Genomic DNA, 14,851 nt, shown 5'->3' on the forward strand with positions numbered 1-14,851 from the left:
AAAACAATGTAAGGGTATTGGCCGTGAAGGCGCACTATCCGGCTAACTCATGTGTAAACTTCTTTCATTGTTCACGGAATAATGGTCTAATAATAATGAAGAAACACCTTACATCTTCGGATCTTTCCTTCTGTTGTTTACATCTGTAGAAAAAAAAATGTCTTTATTCAAGCCCGGGGGTTTCCTGTTTCCTCTTCGCTCACGAACTGTATCTCACAAATAAAGACCGCAGTGGTCTTTATCTGTGGTCTAATTCCCATTCTCCCAACGCTTGGTTACGTCCGGTTGGCTCCGCCACTAGTCATTTTATGACTTCAGCCCCAGCAGACGAAAATATTAAATTTCACGAGTTGTTTTTCTTCGAATGTGGTTCGATGCCATTTATGCGAGCCACTGTTATTAATATAGCGCTTGAAAATGAGAACCATTCAACAACAAAGTTATTAAACAAATATTCATGGAAGCGTCAGAAAAAAAACGAAAGCGTACGGTAATCTCTGAACGAGGATTCTCTGGAGCAATTGGAGGATCTTTAACACGAGCGATGTGCCAGCCGTTTGATGTCCTCAAAATAAGATTCCAAGTCAGTGATGTTATTTAAATTAAAATTTATCAGCCTTAAGATTGATGGATTTTTCATTCCTTTAGGTTCAAATAGAACCCATTAGTAAAGCTAATAGCAGTGCTGTATATAGAGGTATTTTTCAAGGACTGCAACATATTGTTAAGAGTGAAGGATGGACAGCTCTCTGGAAAGGACATGTTGCTGCACAAGCTCTTTCAGCAACTTTTGGTTTTGTACAGTTTGGTTTGTTTGAGGGTATCACCACATATGCCTTTGAAAAATCTCCTGCACTAAATTCAGTGCAATCTGGAGTCAATTTCTCAGCTGGTTTTGGATCAGGATGTTTGGCAACCATAATATCCTTTCCTTTTGACACTATTAGAACAAGACTTATAGTACAAGGAGAACCCAAGGTAGCTAATTTGATTTAATAATTAATCAATATATCAGTGATTAATTAAAAAAGTATTTTAGATTTACAAGGGTGTGATTGATGTAGTATCAAAAATGTGGGCCAATGAGGGGGCTCTATCTCTGTACCATGGGCTGTCACCCACTCTGATCCAAATGGGGCCATACATTGGTTGCCAATTTGCAATGTATAAATTTTTGGTTGAAATATATGATCAAGCTATGGAAGAAAAAAGTGCTGGGCTGAAAAGTCTAACCTGTGGGGCTGTAGCAGGAGCATTTGCAAAGACTCTTGTTTATCCACTAGATCTGGGAAAGAAACGTATGCAGTTGCAAGGTTTCTGTGATAGGCATCAATATAAAGGGTATTTAGGTTGAAAATGTCTGAATGCTGCTTAAGAAATTGTCTCTATTATATTATCTGTTTTAGGCTATTCGATTGTCTTGCAACAACAGTTCGAAATGAAGGATTGGCTGCTTTGCTCAAAGGTTTTCTCTTTCAACTTTAGAATTAGTAAACAAAAATTCTAATTCAAATTTTGTACCTTTAGGTCTTAGTCCTAGCCTGCTAAAGGCTGTTTTCTCATCTGCCCTTCAATTCTATTTCTATGAAATTACTTTGGAGTTTCTCACTAGGTCAAGGTTCGAGTATATACAAAAATGAATTAATTTGTAAATTAAAAAAGAATTCATTGTATGTTTTAGGTGAAATATTAGGCCAATTAAATTTTCAACCAACCATTTTGTCATTCATATTTGTCTGAAAATGTAAATTTTCTTTTATACTATTAAAGAATTTATTAGATTTAAACGAACAAAACATGTCTTACGGTACATTCGTCGAACATGTGCGCGACTCCATCAAGCAATTATTTTTTGAAATAAGCCGAGGGCTTTGAATTAGGGGGGTTTCTTTCTGTAGATTTTTCTTTCCGTACGAGTCCACCATATGATTTAGGTTGAAAATATTTCGGATCTAGCGGCTCGTCATTTTCCCTATAACAGAACAACTGTAAGTCAGCGCTATCTGACTTTAATTAAATTAAAATGAGCTCACCTATTTTCAAGGGTCTGACCCAACTGCAATGGAGAAGCCCTTATTGTTGACATGGGAATTTTAGGGCTAACGCCGTTTCCGTCGTTTGGCGTTGAAAACCACTGCGGATTCCTGGTTGTATTATCTGATCTTAGCTGAAGGTCGTTCAGTTGTTTGTTGAGATAGGATATAACTAAACAAACAAGATGCGTAAAATCACTATAAATAAGGTGCCAATCGATTTAATTACTCTGTTCATTGTTCTTGATAGTAGACTCTTTTTCTTCATTTTTACTTCTCAATTCTGCAACTTCATCGTTTATTTTGGCTTGTTTGTTCAATTCAGCGCGAAAACGAGCGATTTCGTTTTCTCGTTGTTGTAGTATTTTTTCTTGTTCTGTAGCGACTTCAGTGCGTGTTTTCAACTGAACAACAATGAAAGTTGGAAACTCTAATAAAATAATAGTTTTAATTTGGGATTACCTTCTGATTTGACATCCGAATATCGTTTTGCAATTTCCTTATTATATCATTTGCTTTAATGAGTTCTTCAGTCATGGTCTTTACTGCGCTTTCGCGCCGAGAAATAACACTATCCTTCTCTTCAACGATACTGGTCAAACGAACCTTTTTAATTTAAATGATAAAAAAGTAAGATGTATCTCGCTGTATTTAATCATGAGAGATCCAATACCTTTTGTTCTTGTGCTGAGGTCAAAAGATCCTGCTGTTTAGCAAGTAGTATATCCTTATCCTTTAGTTCCTGTAAATCCATCATACAAAAATGTTATAAAATGTGCATTTGAACGTGAACCAAACGTACGTAAATGACATGGTAAATAACTTACTTGTTCCAGCACAGCTACTTTTGTTCGTAGTTGATTCACTGTTCTTTCCTTGCTGTGAAAGTCTGCATCTAGACTAGCTCCACGGCGACGAGCTGACGTCAATTCTTGTTGTAAACGATTACATTCCTCTTCAGCTTTGACTAATCGAGAAGCTGTATCTCTATATGTATTCATAAAAATATTAGACATGAAAATGTGTTTAAAATCCTTCAAATTATTAGTCTTACTTGACATGATTGTCACACTGTGAATTTTTCTCTTTCAGGTCTTTTATTTGCTGTAAAAAATTTTTCTCTTTTTCTCCAGCATTCATCTGGTGCTGTTTAAGTTGCTGTTCAAGGTCCAGTTTAGTCTGAAGAAGGACTTGCTTCTCTGTTTGGTATTCTATTTTAAGTAATTGTTGCATGTCTTGTAGTTTTGACTGAAAGTCACACTTCAGTAGCTCTAGTTCAGCTGTTTTCTGTGCATTATTCTTTCTTTCAATGTCAATTTGTTGTTCCAAGCCTTTGAGAGTTTGAAGGTTGCTCTCTTGCTCTTCCTTTAATTGCCTAAGTTTAAGTGAGAGGTGCTTCTTTATTTGTGTTTCTCCTCCTTCAGACAGTCTTAGAGAAAGGTGACATAAATGTTTGAATGGATTGGTCTCCACAATTTCGAAAACAAAACATGGTTTTGACATCTCATTTTGATACCGTATAAGAATGAGAAATCTTGTAAATAAAATTTGTATTAGAAAATTTAATGATTTTTCCAAATCTAAAACTGTAGTTCATACTTTGGAGATTCTGTCTGATGTTCTGTTACACAGCGTTCAACTAGTTGAACAAATTTGGCTGGGAAGGATGAGAAATCAATTAAGAGTCCTTGCTGTGATTTCAACACAGAAAAATCCTCTTCTGACATTCGGAGGCTGTAGAAAATGTATGGATCATCTTCATCAGTTATTTCAATTTGTAAATCCTGTTTTATGAGAAAAAGACTCATGGGTGATGTTTTTGTTTGGGAACATGGAAAATTTTATAGAAAACCTTGCGAAAGGAGGTGGAAGACATTCCAGATGAAATCAACTCCACAGACAGTCTCAGGAAATGCTTTCTCTCTTCTGTTGCAGACAATTGCATTTGTACAGGCACCATATTTTCAAAAACTTTATCAGATTCAGAAGGTCGCATTCCTATGAAATTTGTTGGTGTAATCGGGCTTTTCATTCCCCACGTAAATGGTTTCGACATTTTTATAATTTCAACTAAAATTAAAATTGGTGGAAATTCATGAACCACAACACCTGAACCTTTTCCCGCCTTCGGAAAGGAATGGAAAGTGGCTAGACTAGACAGAACGGGGCTTGGTTGCCAATTTTCTTTCTAAAACTCTTTACGCTTTATCGAGAATCGAGACAGAGCTCGAGATTCGAATATTCGATTGTTATTTAACTTTTTTTTACATAATTCCTAATCAGAGGTTATTTTCATATTTTGTTAAAAATAAGCTCTTTATAAAGTTAACTTTGGGCTATTCCTATTGTTTTTACTTTATATCTATTCCTTCCAAATAAAAAAGAGCAAGAAAAGTTTGTTGTATCAAATGAAAGCGCAAATGAAAGCCTTTTCTTAAGAAAAATGAATGACGTTCTTTGTATGGAAAGCCGGGTTCCAAGCACAAAAATTTTTAGAAAAATATTGATCTAAAAATACATGTAATTATAGGTACAAAGGCTAACATATAGTGTTAAATTTAAATAGACTATCTGACTATGTTACATTGTCAAAATTACCAACCCGTCGTCGATGATAGGGTACTTAAAGAAGACCGTCTGTATGGAACAGTCATTAGTCATGTCAGTAATGTTGAAATTCGACACTGTTTTGAAATTTTTTTTTCTGACATAGAGATAGAGAGAACATATTAATTTGTTAAACAGGTTTTTGGTGACTCCTATAACACCCAGAAAGAAGACTGCTGTGATTTACAAAATACACCTCTTTAAACTTGAAAGAACAATGAAAACAGCAAAAAATCTTCTTTATATCTATTAGATTACTTCAAAACTATGCTTTATTTCCATTTCCATCATCTGCAACTGATAATTGATTTTTCTTCAGCTCCTTGGACAGGTCGATTTGTTGCTGCAACATATACAAGTTTTCTGCTCTCCTTCGTTTTTGCCTCTCAATATCACGTATTACACCTTCGTGTAAACTTGTCCTACGTGCATTTAAAAAAGGTTAAGCTTCTTAGTTTATAAATATATGAAATGTGCCATTGTTACCGATCAAGATTTTGCTTGTAGTGTACATAATAGACTATTCCGGCACTTACGATTACAGATGAAGCCAACGTTAGCTTAGCTACTAAACTCATACTGATGAATTCAACAGTGCAAGAAAATCAAATAACAAACTTTCATGAGTTTTCTATTGGTCCTTGTTTGTTTTTGTAAAAAATTTTTGAACACTCAAAATTGCAAAAAGAAAGAGAAATAAAAAGTTCGTCTGCCATTAGAAAACTGCAAGGCTGCCACACTCATACATTCCAAACTATCTGAAAACCCCACTTTTATATTTATAAAATTAAACCAGTTGAATTTATACTAAATGATTTAAAATAATAAAATTATTTTTATTTTCTTAAATGTTGTGAACTGAGACAATTAAGTAAGTGAAATAAAATGTCATAAAGAAATGAGACTATGTGGCAACAGCTTCGTTGTCAGGGCCGGAACAAGAAACGCTCAATTCTCTTTCATGTCAGCTATCCTCTAGAACTGACCAAGAATCATGGGTGAGTACTGTTAGCCGATTTACAATTGTTAAGAGATTTTATGTGATATTTACTTTATGTGAGTGAGTATAATTAGACATTGAACAAGTCGTGAATTCATCTTAAATAAGTTGAGTCAGTAATAGCATTGTATGATGCTTTATTTAGTAACTGATAAAGTTACTGGCATTAGATATACACGTGCTGTCGAGCCGCCATCTTGATCTGCAACTTACATTTAACTTGTCTTTATTTTTTTACAGGTAAACCACGAGGATTGCGTACTGCTCGTAAGCACGTTAACCACCGTCGTGAGCAGAGATGGCACGACAAGGAGTACAAAAAAGCCCATCTTGGTACCAGGTGGAAGGCTAACCCTTTCGGAGGTGCATCTCACGCCAAGGGAATTGTGCTGGAGAAAGTGTAAGTTCTGATTCCACTTGTACCATATTGTTCCTCAAACTGATTTTAAAATTGTATTTCAGTGGTGTTGAGGCTAAGCAGCCTAACTCTGCCATCCGTAAGTGCGTTCGTGTCCAGCTCATTAAGAACGGCAAAAAGATCACAGCTTTCGTCCCCAACGATGGTTGCTTGACTTTCATTGAAGAGAACGACGAGGTTTTGGTTGCCGGTTTCGGTCGTAAAGGCCACGCCGTCGGTGATATTCCCGGTAAGATATCTAGAGTTTTTGACAGTTGAACTTGTTTAAAAACGATTTTTTTTTTAATATTTTAGGTGTTCGCTTCAAGGTAGTTAAGGTTGCCAATGTCTCGCTTTTGGCCTTGTACAAGGAGAAGAAGGAAAGACCCCGTTCTTAAATCGCTGTGTATTTTTCATTTAATACATCAGTTGAAAGCGATTCCATTTGTTCATTGTTTATTCAACACTCTTATATCAGGGAAATTTGATCTTAGTTTTCCGAAAGTAGAGGGAGTAACTAAAACATCCAACGCCAAATATTGTGGATCTTTAGTATTGGAATACTTAACGACGGTAGCTTCCTTGTGTAACCAACTGGAAGTGAGAGTATTTAAGTTAAACTCTTGGTATTAAATTTTAACAAATTACCTATATTCGGTTCCTCCGCTGAGCACCATAAGTCTAAGATACCGACGGTTAGTAATTTCTAGTACTTTGGTTTGAATTAAATCCACCAACTCTTCCAAACCTATTTAAAAAAGTTAATAAGAAAACGTAACGAAATCGTAATTACAAATACGCATACCAGTTCCATCTTTAGCACTAATATGCAAGTCGGAATAATCGTCTAACTTCTCTGAAGACATTTTGTCGATTTTGTTAGCCACCTGAATAACGGTTTTGGTTGAATCGATATTCAATTGTTCGAGTGTAACTTTCACAGTTGCAACTTGGTTTTCTACGTCGGGGTGGCTTATGTCTTGTAGATGCACTAACACATCCTATTTGATTTAAAAACAATGAAATACGATCTCTTTAGAAATGGTGAAAAAAAAATACTAACTGCGTCAATAGCGTCACGAAGAGTTGAGTTGAAGGCAGCAATCAAATTTACTGGTATATTAGAAATAAAGCCCACGGTGTCTACCAGCAACACGGTTAAATTGCACGGTAACTTCATACCATGAACGGTTACATCTAATGTAGCAAAAAGTGCATCCCGCGGCGTAATTTTTGAATCACCAGTTAAAGACTTTATCAAAGTTGTTTTCCCTAAGAAATAAAAGAAATATTTGGAATAGAAAACGAGAATAAACTGTAGCGTCACTGCAATCTCTGCAAGTTAATTACCACAATTAGTATACCCCACTATCGCGACCACCGGAAATTCCCTCTTCTTTCTTTCACATTTCAGAAGAGTTCGTTTCTTTGCCAATTTTTCCAGCTCTTTTTTTATTTTTATTTCTCTTCTATCAAGCAAATGAAGTTGTGAATCACAAAAAGATTCACCACTCCCTCCTTTGGAGCCTCTACTTGTATTTTCAACTGGCAAGTTATTTTTTGTTCCTTTTTGAAGACCTACTAAAGATGACCTACAGGATAGGAAGGTGAACACAAAAATATGTAAAAAATAAAAGATGTTTTAAAAACATTTGAAATAAACCTCAGATATGGAATTTCGGCAAAAGCCACTTGTAGTTTCGCTTCCCTTGTTCTGGCTCTATCTTTGAAGATTTGCAATACCACTGAATATCGATCAAAGACTGGAACTCCGAAAGCCATCATCAGCTCCCTGAAAAGTGGTGTTGGAAAAAATGGAGCAAAGGATTTACGATACCAAATATGGTATTCTAAAGTTAGAATTATCCATACCTACGCTGAATACCCCGGAGAACGTTAGTACTAACAAAAACCGCGGATATATTGGGATTGGCCACAATATTTTTCTGAAGACTTTCAAACTGTCCACTACCAAAAATAGTTTTCTTTTCAAGGGATTCTACTGGAACTTTTATTGCATCAACACCTATTAAAATTTTTAACATATGGACATGAAGCATGTATCATTCTTTTTAATTTAAGCTTTACTGTACATTTCCAGTTTGGAAGAGAGTCAACAAGGGCTTTAGCTTCTTCAAGCATGAGGTCTGGAGTTGTTAGCAAATTTTTCTTGGGTCCCCATTTCACAAAAGGCTGTAGAATAGCTACTTGATGTCCAGCATCTGGAAGGAGATGCATTTTATGAACCAGTTCTTCATAGTCATGAACATCTTGGTTATCTTGCTCAGACACAAGTTCAAGTTGTAAATCATCTTCTGCAGATTTCCTATTTCCTCTCACTGCACTCATAGATCTCCAGCACATTAAATAAATTTGGTTTTTCAATTTGACATGATTCTTCTGTAAACTACATTTTTTCACTTGATTTACTACACTTGCCAGTCTAATCAGATTTATCATCATTTTCAGTGAAAAATGTGTGCTTGTCTTCAGCAGCTAACCAAGCAGCTTGACACGATTTAGCTCTTACTGAGGTAACCTGAAAGCCAACCACAACAGCTACAAAACTTGAAACCAATATATTTCCACTAAAGGCGTAGGGCAGCTTCTTTTTCAGAAGATATTGTGCACAGAATGCTGTGGAAAATCCTAAAAGTTATTAGAATACGGTGTTATAGTTAGAAAGCGTAATGTATGCTACTTTGACTTATGAATTACCCAGTATCGAAGATGAAAGACCAGTGAGTAAAGCTCGGGACATACACTCTGTAACGATAAATATCTTTGTAATGAAATACAAAAAAAAAGAAACGCTTTTTATAAATTACCTGTGTATGAACCAAATGCAGGATAGATTTGATTATAACGTGACTTAAGTTCATTAATGTTGTTCATTTCAGGGACAACTTTTGTTTTTTAAAATGTTTTTATTCTCTCAGACGACAGATCAGTCTTCTCCAGCGTTGTCAAAACTGACATCAGCTGGTTGCAAATGCAAACTTCTCGCTCGCTCCCAACCCCTTCTTTTCCATACAGCACGCATCACGCATTAGCGGCTTATGGCAAAAGAAAAATTATAGCAGTTAGTACTAATTTATATTACATGGTTACAATTCAGCAGTAAAATCAAAGTAAACATTTCCCCCCTGCTTATAAGAGATCATAAAGTTGGGAATTAAGGAAACATTTTTAATCAGAAATATACAGTACACTGTAGTGCATACTATATCTGTCTTTAAACATATCCCAATGTAGTAATGTGCTTTCCACTAATATATTTTACATATTGAAATGAATTTTTTTGGCGCACTGCCGGCACAGCAACGAACAACACAATACACCAACTTCCCTAAAAAAAATTGATAATAGTTGGAAACAATGTATTTCCTCATTTTTAAGGCAGTTTTGATAATTTGATATGAGGAGCATGTTGTGTATTACTTACATGACCACAATCAGGAAATCTACACATATTTTGTTGTGTTCAATTACAGTTCATCTATCAATGTTCAGCTATTTTCATCCTTTAAATTTTCTTGGGGAAAGTCCCTGCTTCACGCTGAGAATCCCATTTTTCTATCCAAGAATTGGGGCAAACAGATTTATACACCTTCTGAAAGTACTCGCAAGGGGCAAAATCTTCACCCTTGATCTTTTGACAGCGATGGAAATCAACATAGCTTTGCCAGCAGTATCTAAATGATTTACATATAATTAGATTACAAGCTAAATGGTATGATAAGATATTGATACCTGGTCTGATTCTGGTTGGGGAATCGAGGGTCAACTGGGGCCGTAACGAGCTCTTCAGTAACGATAGCCGACATTTTAGTGACGAAACTGGTTAATGAATCTAGATTTGAATAATCGAAAGGGGTTAACATAGAGAAACTATGCAGTTTTCAAAGAAGTTTCGGCACCAACAAGACTACGAAAAGCTTCGAAAAAACCTTTTTTTATTCCAAAACTCTTTATGGTGCAGAACATATAGAATCCACAATACACATGTAAACTTTGAATCAATAAAATTGGAAAACAAAATCTGCCTCCATTACCTGATGGCTGATACACGTAGACCACCAATCTAAAGCTCAATGCCGATCAGTAAAGCAAGTAAAGATGGTGGCTGGTTAGCGGCAATCTTGAAAAAGACATCTGGCGGTGAGAATATAAAACACATTGTTACGATGTTGACAATATTTTGTCGAAATCAGCTGCGTAGAAATTTGGAAAACAAAGAAAACGTCGAGGAAGGAACCAGTTGGACCTAAGTGTTTCGCAAACTGGGTTTCGTCTTTCTTTTCCTTCCCTTCAAATAGTCTCACGCTAAACATTTTCAGGAACACATATCGAGCTTTTTTTTCTACAGAATTCTATTAATTTAACGGATGAGTCAAATCCGACAAGAAAATGACTCCGGAACAGGAGGTTTTTTCGTCAACTTTAATCAAGATTCCACGTAAATAAATCCAAGTTGTGGCTGATATACAATAATTTAATTTGTTGTTATTAGGTCATTGGCTGTGGGAACAAAAGTCTGTTACAGGCTATTCTCCCTATCTTCTGTTGATCGTTTAGACCTTATTTATGAAAGCACCAGCGAGTTAGATGAAGATGCATGTCTTGTTGAAAGACTATTTTCTAGCAGTCTTGTTGCAGTAGTCAGCTTATCCTCTCCACGGAAACTGAAGGTTTGCCACTTCAAAAAAGGAACAGAGATCTGCAATTACTCATATTCCAATACTATTTTGGCTGTAAAACTCAATCGAGCTGTAAGATTTATTAATTTTATTTGCAAATATTCTTACTCTAAAAAATTTTTATTGTATCAATTTTAAAGAGACTTGTAGTATGTTTAGAAGAATCACTCTACATACATAACATAAGGGATATGAAAGTGTTACACACCATTCGTGACACTCCTTCAAACCCCCAAGGTTTGTGTGCTTTATCCCCCAACTCCAATGAGCATTGCTACCTAGCCTATCCTGGATCTGCAACTATTGGAGAAGTTCAAATTTTTGATGCCTATAACTTGGTAAAGTAAAAATATCAATTTCATTATTTCATCATTTTTAATTTGGTAAATCATTACAGCAAGCCAAGACAATGATTCCAGCTCATGATTCTCCATTGGCTGCAATTGCGTTTAGCATTACTGGAACGTTGATTGCCACTGCCTCGGAAAAAGGGACTGTAATACGGATCTTTAGGGTTGATGATGGCGCTCGTCTTCATGAATTTAGGAGAGGAGTGAAACGCTGTGCCACTATCTACAGTTTGGCTTTTAGCGCTGATTCGCAATACCTAGCTGCCTCATCAAATACCGAAACGGTTCACATCTTTAAATTAGAAGATCCGTAAGTTATTGTCGTATTTTACTGTTCGGAGTATTTCGCTTTGACCTTTGTCACAATGTTAACGTTTTACCATTCGACGTTTTTAATGTAAACAACAGTCAACGTCCTGGATCTTCTAGTGAAGAGCCCCAAGGGTGGATGGGTTACCTTTCTAAGGCAGTGTCGGTATCTGCAAGCTACCTACCAACTCAGGTGGCTGATGTTTTCAGTCAAGGTAGAGCCTTTGCTACAGTCCACCTCCCATTCCAAGGCATTCGAAATGTCTGTTCCCTCGCAACGTAAGTACTGTAAGCTTTTTTAACATATCAAATGATACAAATCTTTTTTTTCTAATTCAGGATTCAAAAAGTCATGCGTTTGTTGATTGCTTCAGCGGAAGGCTACGTTTATGTGTATGAAGTAAACCCTGTCGAAGGAGGTGATTGCACATTGCTGAAACAACACAGGTAACAAGAAAAAAACAATTTCCACATTATTGCGTCTTGAGTTAACTAATTGCTATTTTTTAGATTGGACGGATTAATTGAAAACGGGACCGAAAATTCTCATTCTGACGGTTACAGCGGAGCCCATGGAAAAGCAAAACTGGATGCAGCAGGTGATTAACAAATAGGGAAAAAAATCACTCTGATTTCGGGTGGTGGCATCAGTAGACGAAGCTATTTTTGTGAATTCCCTATCGATTCCTTTATTTTACAAATAAGAACCAATATCAAACGGAATGTCTTTTTTATGTTGATGCGTTAATTAATACGCCGCCGCGTGGTAATATGCAGGTAGCTACGCGCTCATTGTCAGGGGACGACCATTCTCTCAGATGACAGGTATCCTATCCCGATTCAAAGAACAGTTTAAACAAAAGATTACTTTCGACTTTGCTTAATTTTTTCTCTACACTTCTTTTTGTTTACTGATTTCTCACTGTTCCGTGGCGGGCTTTCGTAGCTGATTGCCTACCAGGTTGGGGCTCATCGTTTCTCCCTTTATTGGTCCACTGTTTACACTCCCTTATCTCTGGTTACTCCTGCTTTGCATGTGATTTTTAGCTAAATAACTGTTGTGGAAAAAAAAAACGGGCGAAATTTATTTCGGCTCTTGTGACAAGCTTTTAAGGGTGTGCATGTATTTGAATACCTTTATTTTTTAAATTTTTTGTTATTCTATCTAGTCTTTTCCACAGCACCCTAAAATACACCAAGATATTAACTGAATAACGCTTGAAAATTTCGCAGATTCTGAAAAGTTCCACGATATGGAGCGCGCCACGGAAACTCCACCAGCTAATCCTCTTCGCTTGGATGACGAAGGAGAATTTCCGCCCATGACTCAAAAACTGGATTGAGTTTCTACTTTGTTCCACATACTTTAACTAGGATCATTTTGTACCTTCTTTCGGAAATGTGTCACAATGTTGAACTTCACTTCTTCTCCCAAGATGGTACCTTTGAAATGTAGACACATTTGATTTTCTCTCTCTTTCTTCAAGTATTGGGTTAAAACCTTGCTTCTTCATTAGTTTAGATTTACTCCCTGTCGTCTCGTTTAATAATCGAGAATAAGATTTATTACTTTTTTTGTTCTACTGATGTCAGTGTGTAAATACATTTGGTCGATAAATACTGTTACGCTTTAGCATTGTTGTCTTAGTATTACAAACAAGATTCAAAGTCGCAAACTCCCTTGTGTGTTATGATAAGGAAAAACTAATAGGGTAAAAACTCCCAGGCTCGGTTCATCCGTAGACCATGAGCATGCAAGCAGGAAAACTCATCGACGTCGGAAGGGTAATATGATATTTCTTAACAAACCTATTTTGTATGTAGGCTTTTGGACCAAGCCATTCTGTGATCTATAAAAATTTGTGTACATGTATTTTGCAACCTGAATGTAGAGAAAGCACAAAATTGTTGGTTTATTTAGTTAATTGCCGCGAATCAGCTGAATTTAATTATTTTAGGAATACGTCAAATTGTAAAATATAATTAAAAGACAAAATTTCGTACTCGTTACGACATTCACCAAGTTTCCTTTTATTTTGGTTCGAAAGCGCTATTACTTATTGCGCAATAAAAGTTGACCGACTGGAGTAATATTAAGTTCCAATCTTTCAGTATATATCAGGGATGAAAGGGCGTATTTTAATGGCGTATTGTTAGTTTTTTACTATGATATAATGCCCCGTGAACCTTCAAACACAATTTGTGAACACATTGAGGGTTCACGACGGGTGAGTCACGAACTCACGATAAAGCGGTTCGTTTTGTTTCAACGAGAAAAGTTCTTAGCCCGAGGAAAAAGCGCTGATTATCTGTTACCCAATTTTCCATATACTTCATAAAATGTGAAAATAGTAAGCTATCTCGAGGATAGTGTGCGTGATGCTCGATAGCGATATGGTCTCTTCTAGTGTCGATTATCTGGTTAAAGAATTACAACATATACCCGCAAATAATACAGTTGAATGAGTAAGCATCCTTTTCTTCCATATTTGGTAATGATGCATATCAGTGACTCAGTGCTCTGCTCTCCTTCTTTTTAATACAGTTATATAACTGTATCAATTTCCAAGAAGAGGCGATTTAGTGATACTTCATGACTTCATGAATAATAAAGTAATCGCTCCCGGTGAAGCTGTATCTTTTTTTTTATCGTTGAAGATGAAAATATGGATAGGTCTGAGACCGTTAATAAGCAATTATAATTTTTAATGCGCTTCCGGCTACAATTCTGAATGTTAAGTTAAGGCTTGTTTTGCTATAAGCAAATTAGTTGGAAAACTGCCATCTACTGGTTTAGGCATCAACGGTCTGATCTCATCCGGGTGCAATATACATGGTGGCTGTAAACAAATGTCTTCGTGTCAACAATTCTCTCCGTTTCATTGAACGTTTTTTTGTGTTTCACAAGAAAAAAATCGTTGTAGGATGTAAGCGTATCCAAGATCGTACCCAGGAGTAAGATTTTGGAAATGGCAGAGACTTTTAGTGACAATTCAAGTGATTCAGCAGCAGAAATTTCGAATACGGCTACCGTTGGTTTCAAACCACAATCAGGTTGGTATTACCCTTCATCTTCTAGTGTTTGTGTAAAAGCTCGTTATTTCAAACGTTTCTTCTCGTTTTTTCTTGCTGTGTGTATCCTAATTGATATAATCAATCTCTAGTTGTTTTACTTTTCCCAAAATTTCTATCTGTTATACAAATTTGGTTTCTCAACAGGTCTGCAACGACTAGATATTATTGGTGCTTCTCCTAGAGCACTAGACGTTGTCAATCTTTTAGATTCCCATGTTGTTTTATTACCTGGAGGTAGAGACCCAAATGGTCACCCGCTCGTCACATTTCCTAACATAGGGAGTTTAAGGGAAAAGGTTGGAAGAGAAGATTACAAGAAGGTTCTACATTATTTGGCTTCTATTACCAGGTTGGTGAATCATATTTTTTTCAGAAATGTA

The 14,851-nt window shown here is 36.2% G+C and overlaps 8 protein-coding genes across 15 annotated transcripts in view; 4 read left to right on the forward strand and 4 right to left on the reverse strand.

Annotated features, from left to right (window-relative positions):
• The first annotated feature begins 333 nt into the window (after positions 1 to 333).
• On the forward strand, positions 334 to 1,715 carry LOC124194781 (mitochondrial thiamine pyrophosphate carrier-like). 3 transcript variants are annotated; one of them, XM_046589153.1, is made up of 6 exons: positions 334 to 583; positions 649 to 978; positions 1,040 to 1,341; positions 1,407 to 1,465; positions 1,528 to 1,618; positions 1,682 to 1,715. In XM_046589153.1, the coding sequence occupies exons 1-6, from the start codon at positions 458 to 460 to the stop codon at positions 1,683 to 1,685; spliced, it is 912 nt and encodes a 303-aa protein (XP_046445109.1). In that variant the 5' UTR covers positions 334 to 457; the 3' UTR covers positions 1,686 to 1,715. The 3 variants fall into 3 exon arrangements, with proteins under 3 accessions (XP_046445109.1, XP_046445110.1, XP_046445108.1); XM_046589154.1 differs by having other exon boundaries at positions 1,528 to 1,612; XM_046589152.1 differs by having other exon boundaries at positions 1,528 to 1,715.
• LOC124194778 (spindle assembly abnormal protein 6 homolog) lies at positions 1,650 to 4,260 on the reverse strand. Of its 2 annotated transcripts, XM_046589145.1 has the most exons (10): positions 3,886 to 4,206; positions 3,633 to 3,817; positions 3,088 to 3,567; positions 2,861 to 3,020; positions 2,707 to 2,775; positions 2,496 to 2,639; positions 2,263 to 2,437; positions 2,034 to 2,205; positions 1,807 to 1,972; positions 1,650 to 1,736 (listed from the first exon to the last, which is right to left on the reverse strand). In XM_046589145.1, exons 1-9 carry the CDS (start codon positions 4,087 to 4,089, stop codon positions 1,846 to 1,848), a joined length of 1,716 nt encoding a protein of 571 aa, XP_046445101.1. In that variant the 5' UTR covers positions 4,090 to 4,206; the 3' UTR covers positions 1,650 to 1,736; positions 1,807 to 1,845. The 2 variants fall into 2 exon arrangements, with proteins under 2 accessions (XP_046445101.1, XP_046445100.1); XM_046589144.1 differs by lacking the exon at positions 1,650 to 1,736 and having other exon boundaries at positions 1,747 to 1,972; positions 3,886 to 4,260.
• Positions 4,261 to 5,496: 1,236 nt separating this feature from the next.
• LOC124194782 (40S ribosomal protein S23) lies at positions 5,497 to 6,476 on the forward strand. The gene is made up of 4 exons (XM_046589155.1): positions 5,497 to 5,638; positions 5,881 to 6,040; positions 6,103 to 6,287; positions 6,353 to 6,476. Exons 1-4 carry the CDS (start codon positions 5,635 to 5,637, stop codon positions 6,433 to 6,435), a joined length of 432 nt encoding a protein of 143 aa, XP_046445111.1. The 5' UTR covers positions 5,497 to 5,634; the 3' UTR covers positions 6,436 to 6,476.
• LOC124194779 (putative GTP-binding protein 6) lies at positions 6,429 to 8,500 on the reverse strand. Its single transcript, XM_046589146.1, has 8 exons — positions 8,131 to 8,500; positions 7,910 to 8,063; positions 7,701 to 7,829; positions 7,388 to 7,629; positions 7,101 to 7,309; positions 6,843 to 7,038; positions 6,686 to 6,785; positions 6,429 to 6,631 (listed from the first exon to the last, which is right to left on the reverse strand). The coding sequence occupies exons 1-8, from the start codon at positions 8,498 to 8,500 to the stop codon at positions 6,487 to 6,489; spliced, it is 1,545 nt and encodes a 514-aa protein (XP_046445102.1). The 3' UTR covers positions 6,429 to 6,486.
• On the reverse strand, positions 8,423 to 9,386 carry LOC124194783 (transmembrane protein 141-like). Its single transcript, XM_046589156.1, has 3 exons — positions 8,866 to 9,386; positions 8,756 to 8,803; positions 8,423 to 8,686 (listed from the first exon to the last, which is right to left on the reverse strand). The coding sequence occupies exons 1-3, from the start codon at positions 8,930 to 8,932 to the stop codon at positions 8,481 to 8,483; spliced, it is 321 nt and encodes a 106-aa protein (XP_046445112.1). The 5' UTR covers positions 8,933 to 9,386; the 3' UTR covers positions 8,423 to 8,480.
• Positions 9,387 to 9,454: 68 nt separating this feature from the next.
• On the reverse strand, positions 9,455 to 10,218 carry LOC124194784 (cytochrome c oxidase subunit 6B1-like). Its single transcript, XM_046589157.1, has 3 exons — positions 10,093 to 10,218; positions 9,791 to 9,890; positions 9,455 to 9,732 (listed from the first exon to the last, which is right to left on the reverse strand). The coding sequence occupies exons 2-3, from the start codon at positions 9,862 to 9,864 to the stop codon at positions 9,564 to 9,566; spliced, it is 243 nt and encodes an 80-aa protein (XP_046445113.1). The 5' UTR covers positions 9,865 to 9,890; positions 10,093 to 10,218; the 3' UTR covers positions 9,455 to 9,563.
• A 40-nt stretch (positions 10,219 to 10,258) lies between these two features.
• LOC124194780 (WD repeat domain phosphoinositide-interacting protein 2-like) lies at positions 10,259 to 13,016 on the forward strand. Of its 4 annotated transcripts, none has more exons than XM_046589147.1 (10): positions 10,259 to 10,496; positions 10,551 to 10,809; positions 10,878 to 11,075; positions 11,135 to 11,397; positions 11,496 to 11,675; positions 11,736 to 11,843; positions 11,907 to 11,995; positions 12,174 to 12,221; positions 12,343 to 12,414; positions 12,630 to 13,016. In XM_046589147.1, the coding sequence occupies exons 1-10, from the start codon at positions 10,426 to 10,428 to the stop codon at positions 12,737 to 12,739; spliced, it is 1,398 nt and encodes a 465-aa protein (XP_046445103.1). In that variant the 5' UTR covers positions 10,259 to 10,425; the 3' UTR covers positions 12,740 to 13,016. The 4 variants fall into 4 exon arrangements, with proteins under 4 accessions (XP_046445103.1, XP_046445104.1, XP_046445105.1 ...); XM_046589148.1 differs by having other exon boundaries at positions 12,343 to 12,357; XM_046589149.1 differs by lacking the exon at positions 12,343 to 12,414 and having other exon boundaries at positions 10,338 to 10,496.
• A 1,144-nt stretch (positions 13,017 to 14,160) lies between these two features.
• The window catches only part of LOC124193621 (triple functional domain protein-like), a 41,120-nt gene continuing 40,429 nt past the window's right edge, over positions 14,161 to 14,851 (forward strand). The window contains exons 1-2 of one of the 2 annotated variants that reach the window (XM_046587535.1): positions 14,161 to 14,450; positions 14,616 to 14,820. In XM_046587535.1, coding sequence (XP_046443491.1) covers positions 14,366 to 14,450; positions 14,616 to 14,820 — 290 coding nt within the window. In that variant the 5' untranslated portion in view covers positions 14,161 to 14,365. The remainder of the gene's footprint in view (positions 14,451 to 14,615; positions 14,821 to 14,851) is intronic. The other variant, XM_046587537.1, reaches the window with a different exon arrangement.

Source organism: Daphnia pulex, chromosome 5, assembly GCF_021134715.1.
Source record: "Daphnia pulex isolate KAP4 chromosome 5, ASM2113471v1".
NCBI lineage: Eukaryota > Metazoa > Arthropoda > Branchiopoda > Diplostraca > Daphniidae > Daphnia > Daphnia pulex.

Excerpts from the sequence above, each read along its gene's own strand:
- LOC124194781 (XM_046589152.1), top strand. The coding sequence starts at position 458 with ATGGAAGCGTCAGAAAAAAAACGAAAGCGTACGGTAATCTCTGAACGA. Across the intron at positions 584-648 it reads TCCTCAAAATAAGATTCCAA|GTTCAAATAGAACCCATTAG; the intron begins GTCAGTGATGTT and ends TCATTCCTTTAG. Across the intron at positions 979-1,039 it reads TAGTACAAGGAGAACCCAAG|ATTTACAAGGGTGTGATTGA; the intron begins GTAGCTAATTTG and ends AAAGTATTTTAG.
- LOC124194778 (XM_046589145.1), bottom strand. The coding sequence starts at position 4,089 with ATGTCGAAACCATTTACGTGGGGAATGAAAAGCCCGATTACACCAACA. Across the intron at positions 3,568-3,632 it reads CATCAGACAGAATCTCCAAA|ATTTCTCATTCTTATACGGT; the intron begins GTATGAACTACA and ends TTTATTTACAAG. Across the intron at positions 2,438-2,495 it reads TTCGGATGTCAAATCAGAAG|TTGAAAACACGCACTGAAGT; the intron begins GTAATCCCAAAT and ends ATTGTTGTTCAG.
- LOC124194782 (XM_046589155.1), top strand. Across the intron at positions 6,041-6,102 it reads GGAATTGTGCTGGAGAAAGT|TGGTGTTGAGGCTAAGCAGC; the intron begins GTAAGTTCTGAT and ends ATTGTATTTCAG. Across the intron at positions 6,288-6,352 it reads CGCCGTCGGTGATATTCCCG|GTGTTCGCTTCAAGGTAGTT; the intron begins GTAAGATATCTA and ends TTAATATTTTAG.
- LOC124194779 (XM_046589146.1), bottom strand. The coding sequence starts at position 8,500 with ATGATGATAAATCTGATTAGACTGGCAAGTGTAGTAAATCAAGTGAAA. Across the intron at positions 8,064-8,130 it reads CTCTCTTCCAAACTGGAAAT|GTGTTGATGCAATAAAAGTT; the intron begins GTACAGTAAAGC and ends AAATTTTAATAG. Across the intron at positions 6,632-6,685 it reads AGCGGAGGAACCGAATATAG|TTGGTTACACAAGGAAGCTA; the intron begins GTAATTTGTTAA and ends TCTCACTTCCAG.
- LOC124194783 (XM_046589156.1), bottom strand. The coding sequence starts at position 8,932 with ATGAACAACATTAATGAACTTAAGTCACGTTATAATCAAATCTATCCT. Across the intron at positions 8,804-8,865 it reads TGCATTTGGTTCATACACAG|AGTGTATGTCCCGAGCTTTA; the intron begins GTAATTTATAAA and ends TTATCGTTACAG. Across the intron at positions 8,687-8,755 it reads TCTTTCATCTTCGATACTGG|GATTTTCCACAGCATTCTGT; the intron begins GTAATTCATAAG and ends AATAACTTTTAG.
- LOC124194784 (XM_046589157.1), bottom strand. The coding sequence starts at position 9,864 with ATGTCGGCTATCGTTACTGAAGAGCTCGTTACGGCCCCAGTTGACCCT. Across the intron at positions 9,733-9,790 it reads CCCAACCAGAATCAGACCAG|ATACTGCTGGCAAAGCTATG; the intron begins GTATCAATATCT and ends TAAATCATTTAG.
- LOC124194780 (XM_046589147.1), top strand. The coding sequence starts at position 10,426 with ATGAGTCAAATCCGACAAGAAAATGACTCCGGAACAGGAGGTTTTTTC. Across the intron at positions 11,996-12,173 it reads AGCAAAACTGGATGCAGCAG|GTAGCTACGCGCTCATTGTC; the intron begins GTGATTAACAAA and ends GGTAATATGCAG. Across the intron at positions 12,222-12,342 it reads ACCATTCTCTCAGATGACAG|CTGATTGCCTACCAGGTTGG; the intron begins GTATCCTATCCC and ends GGGCTTTCGTAG.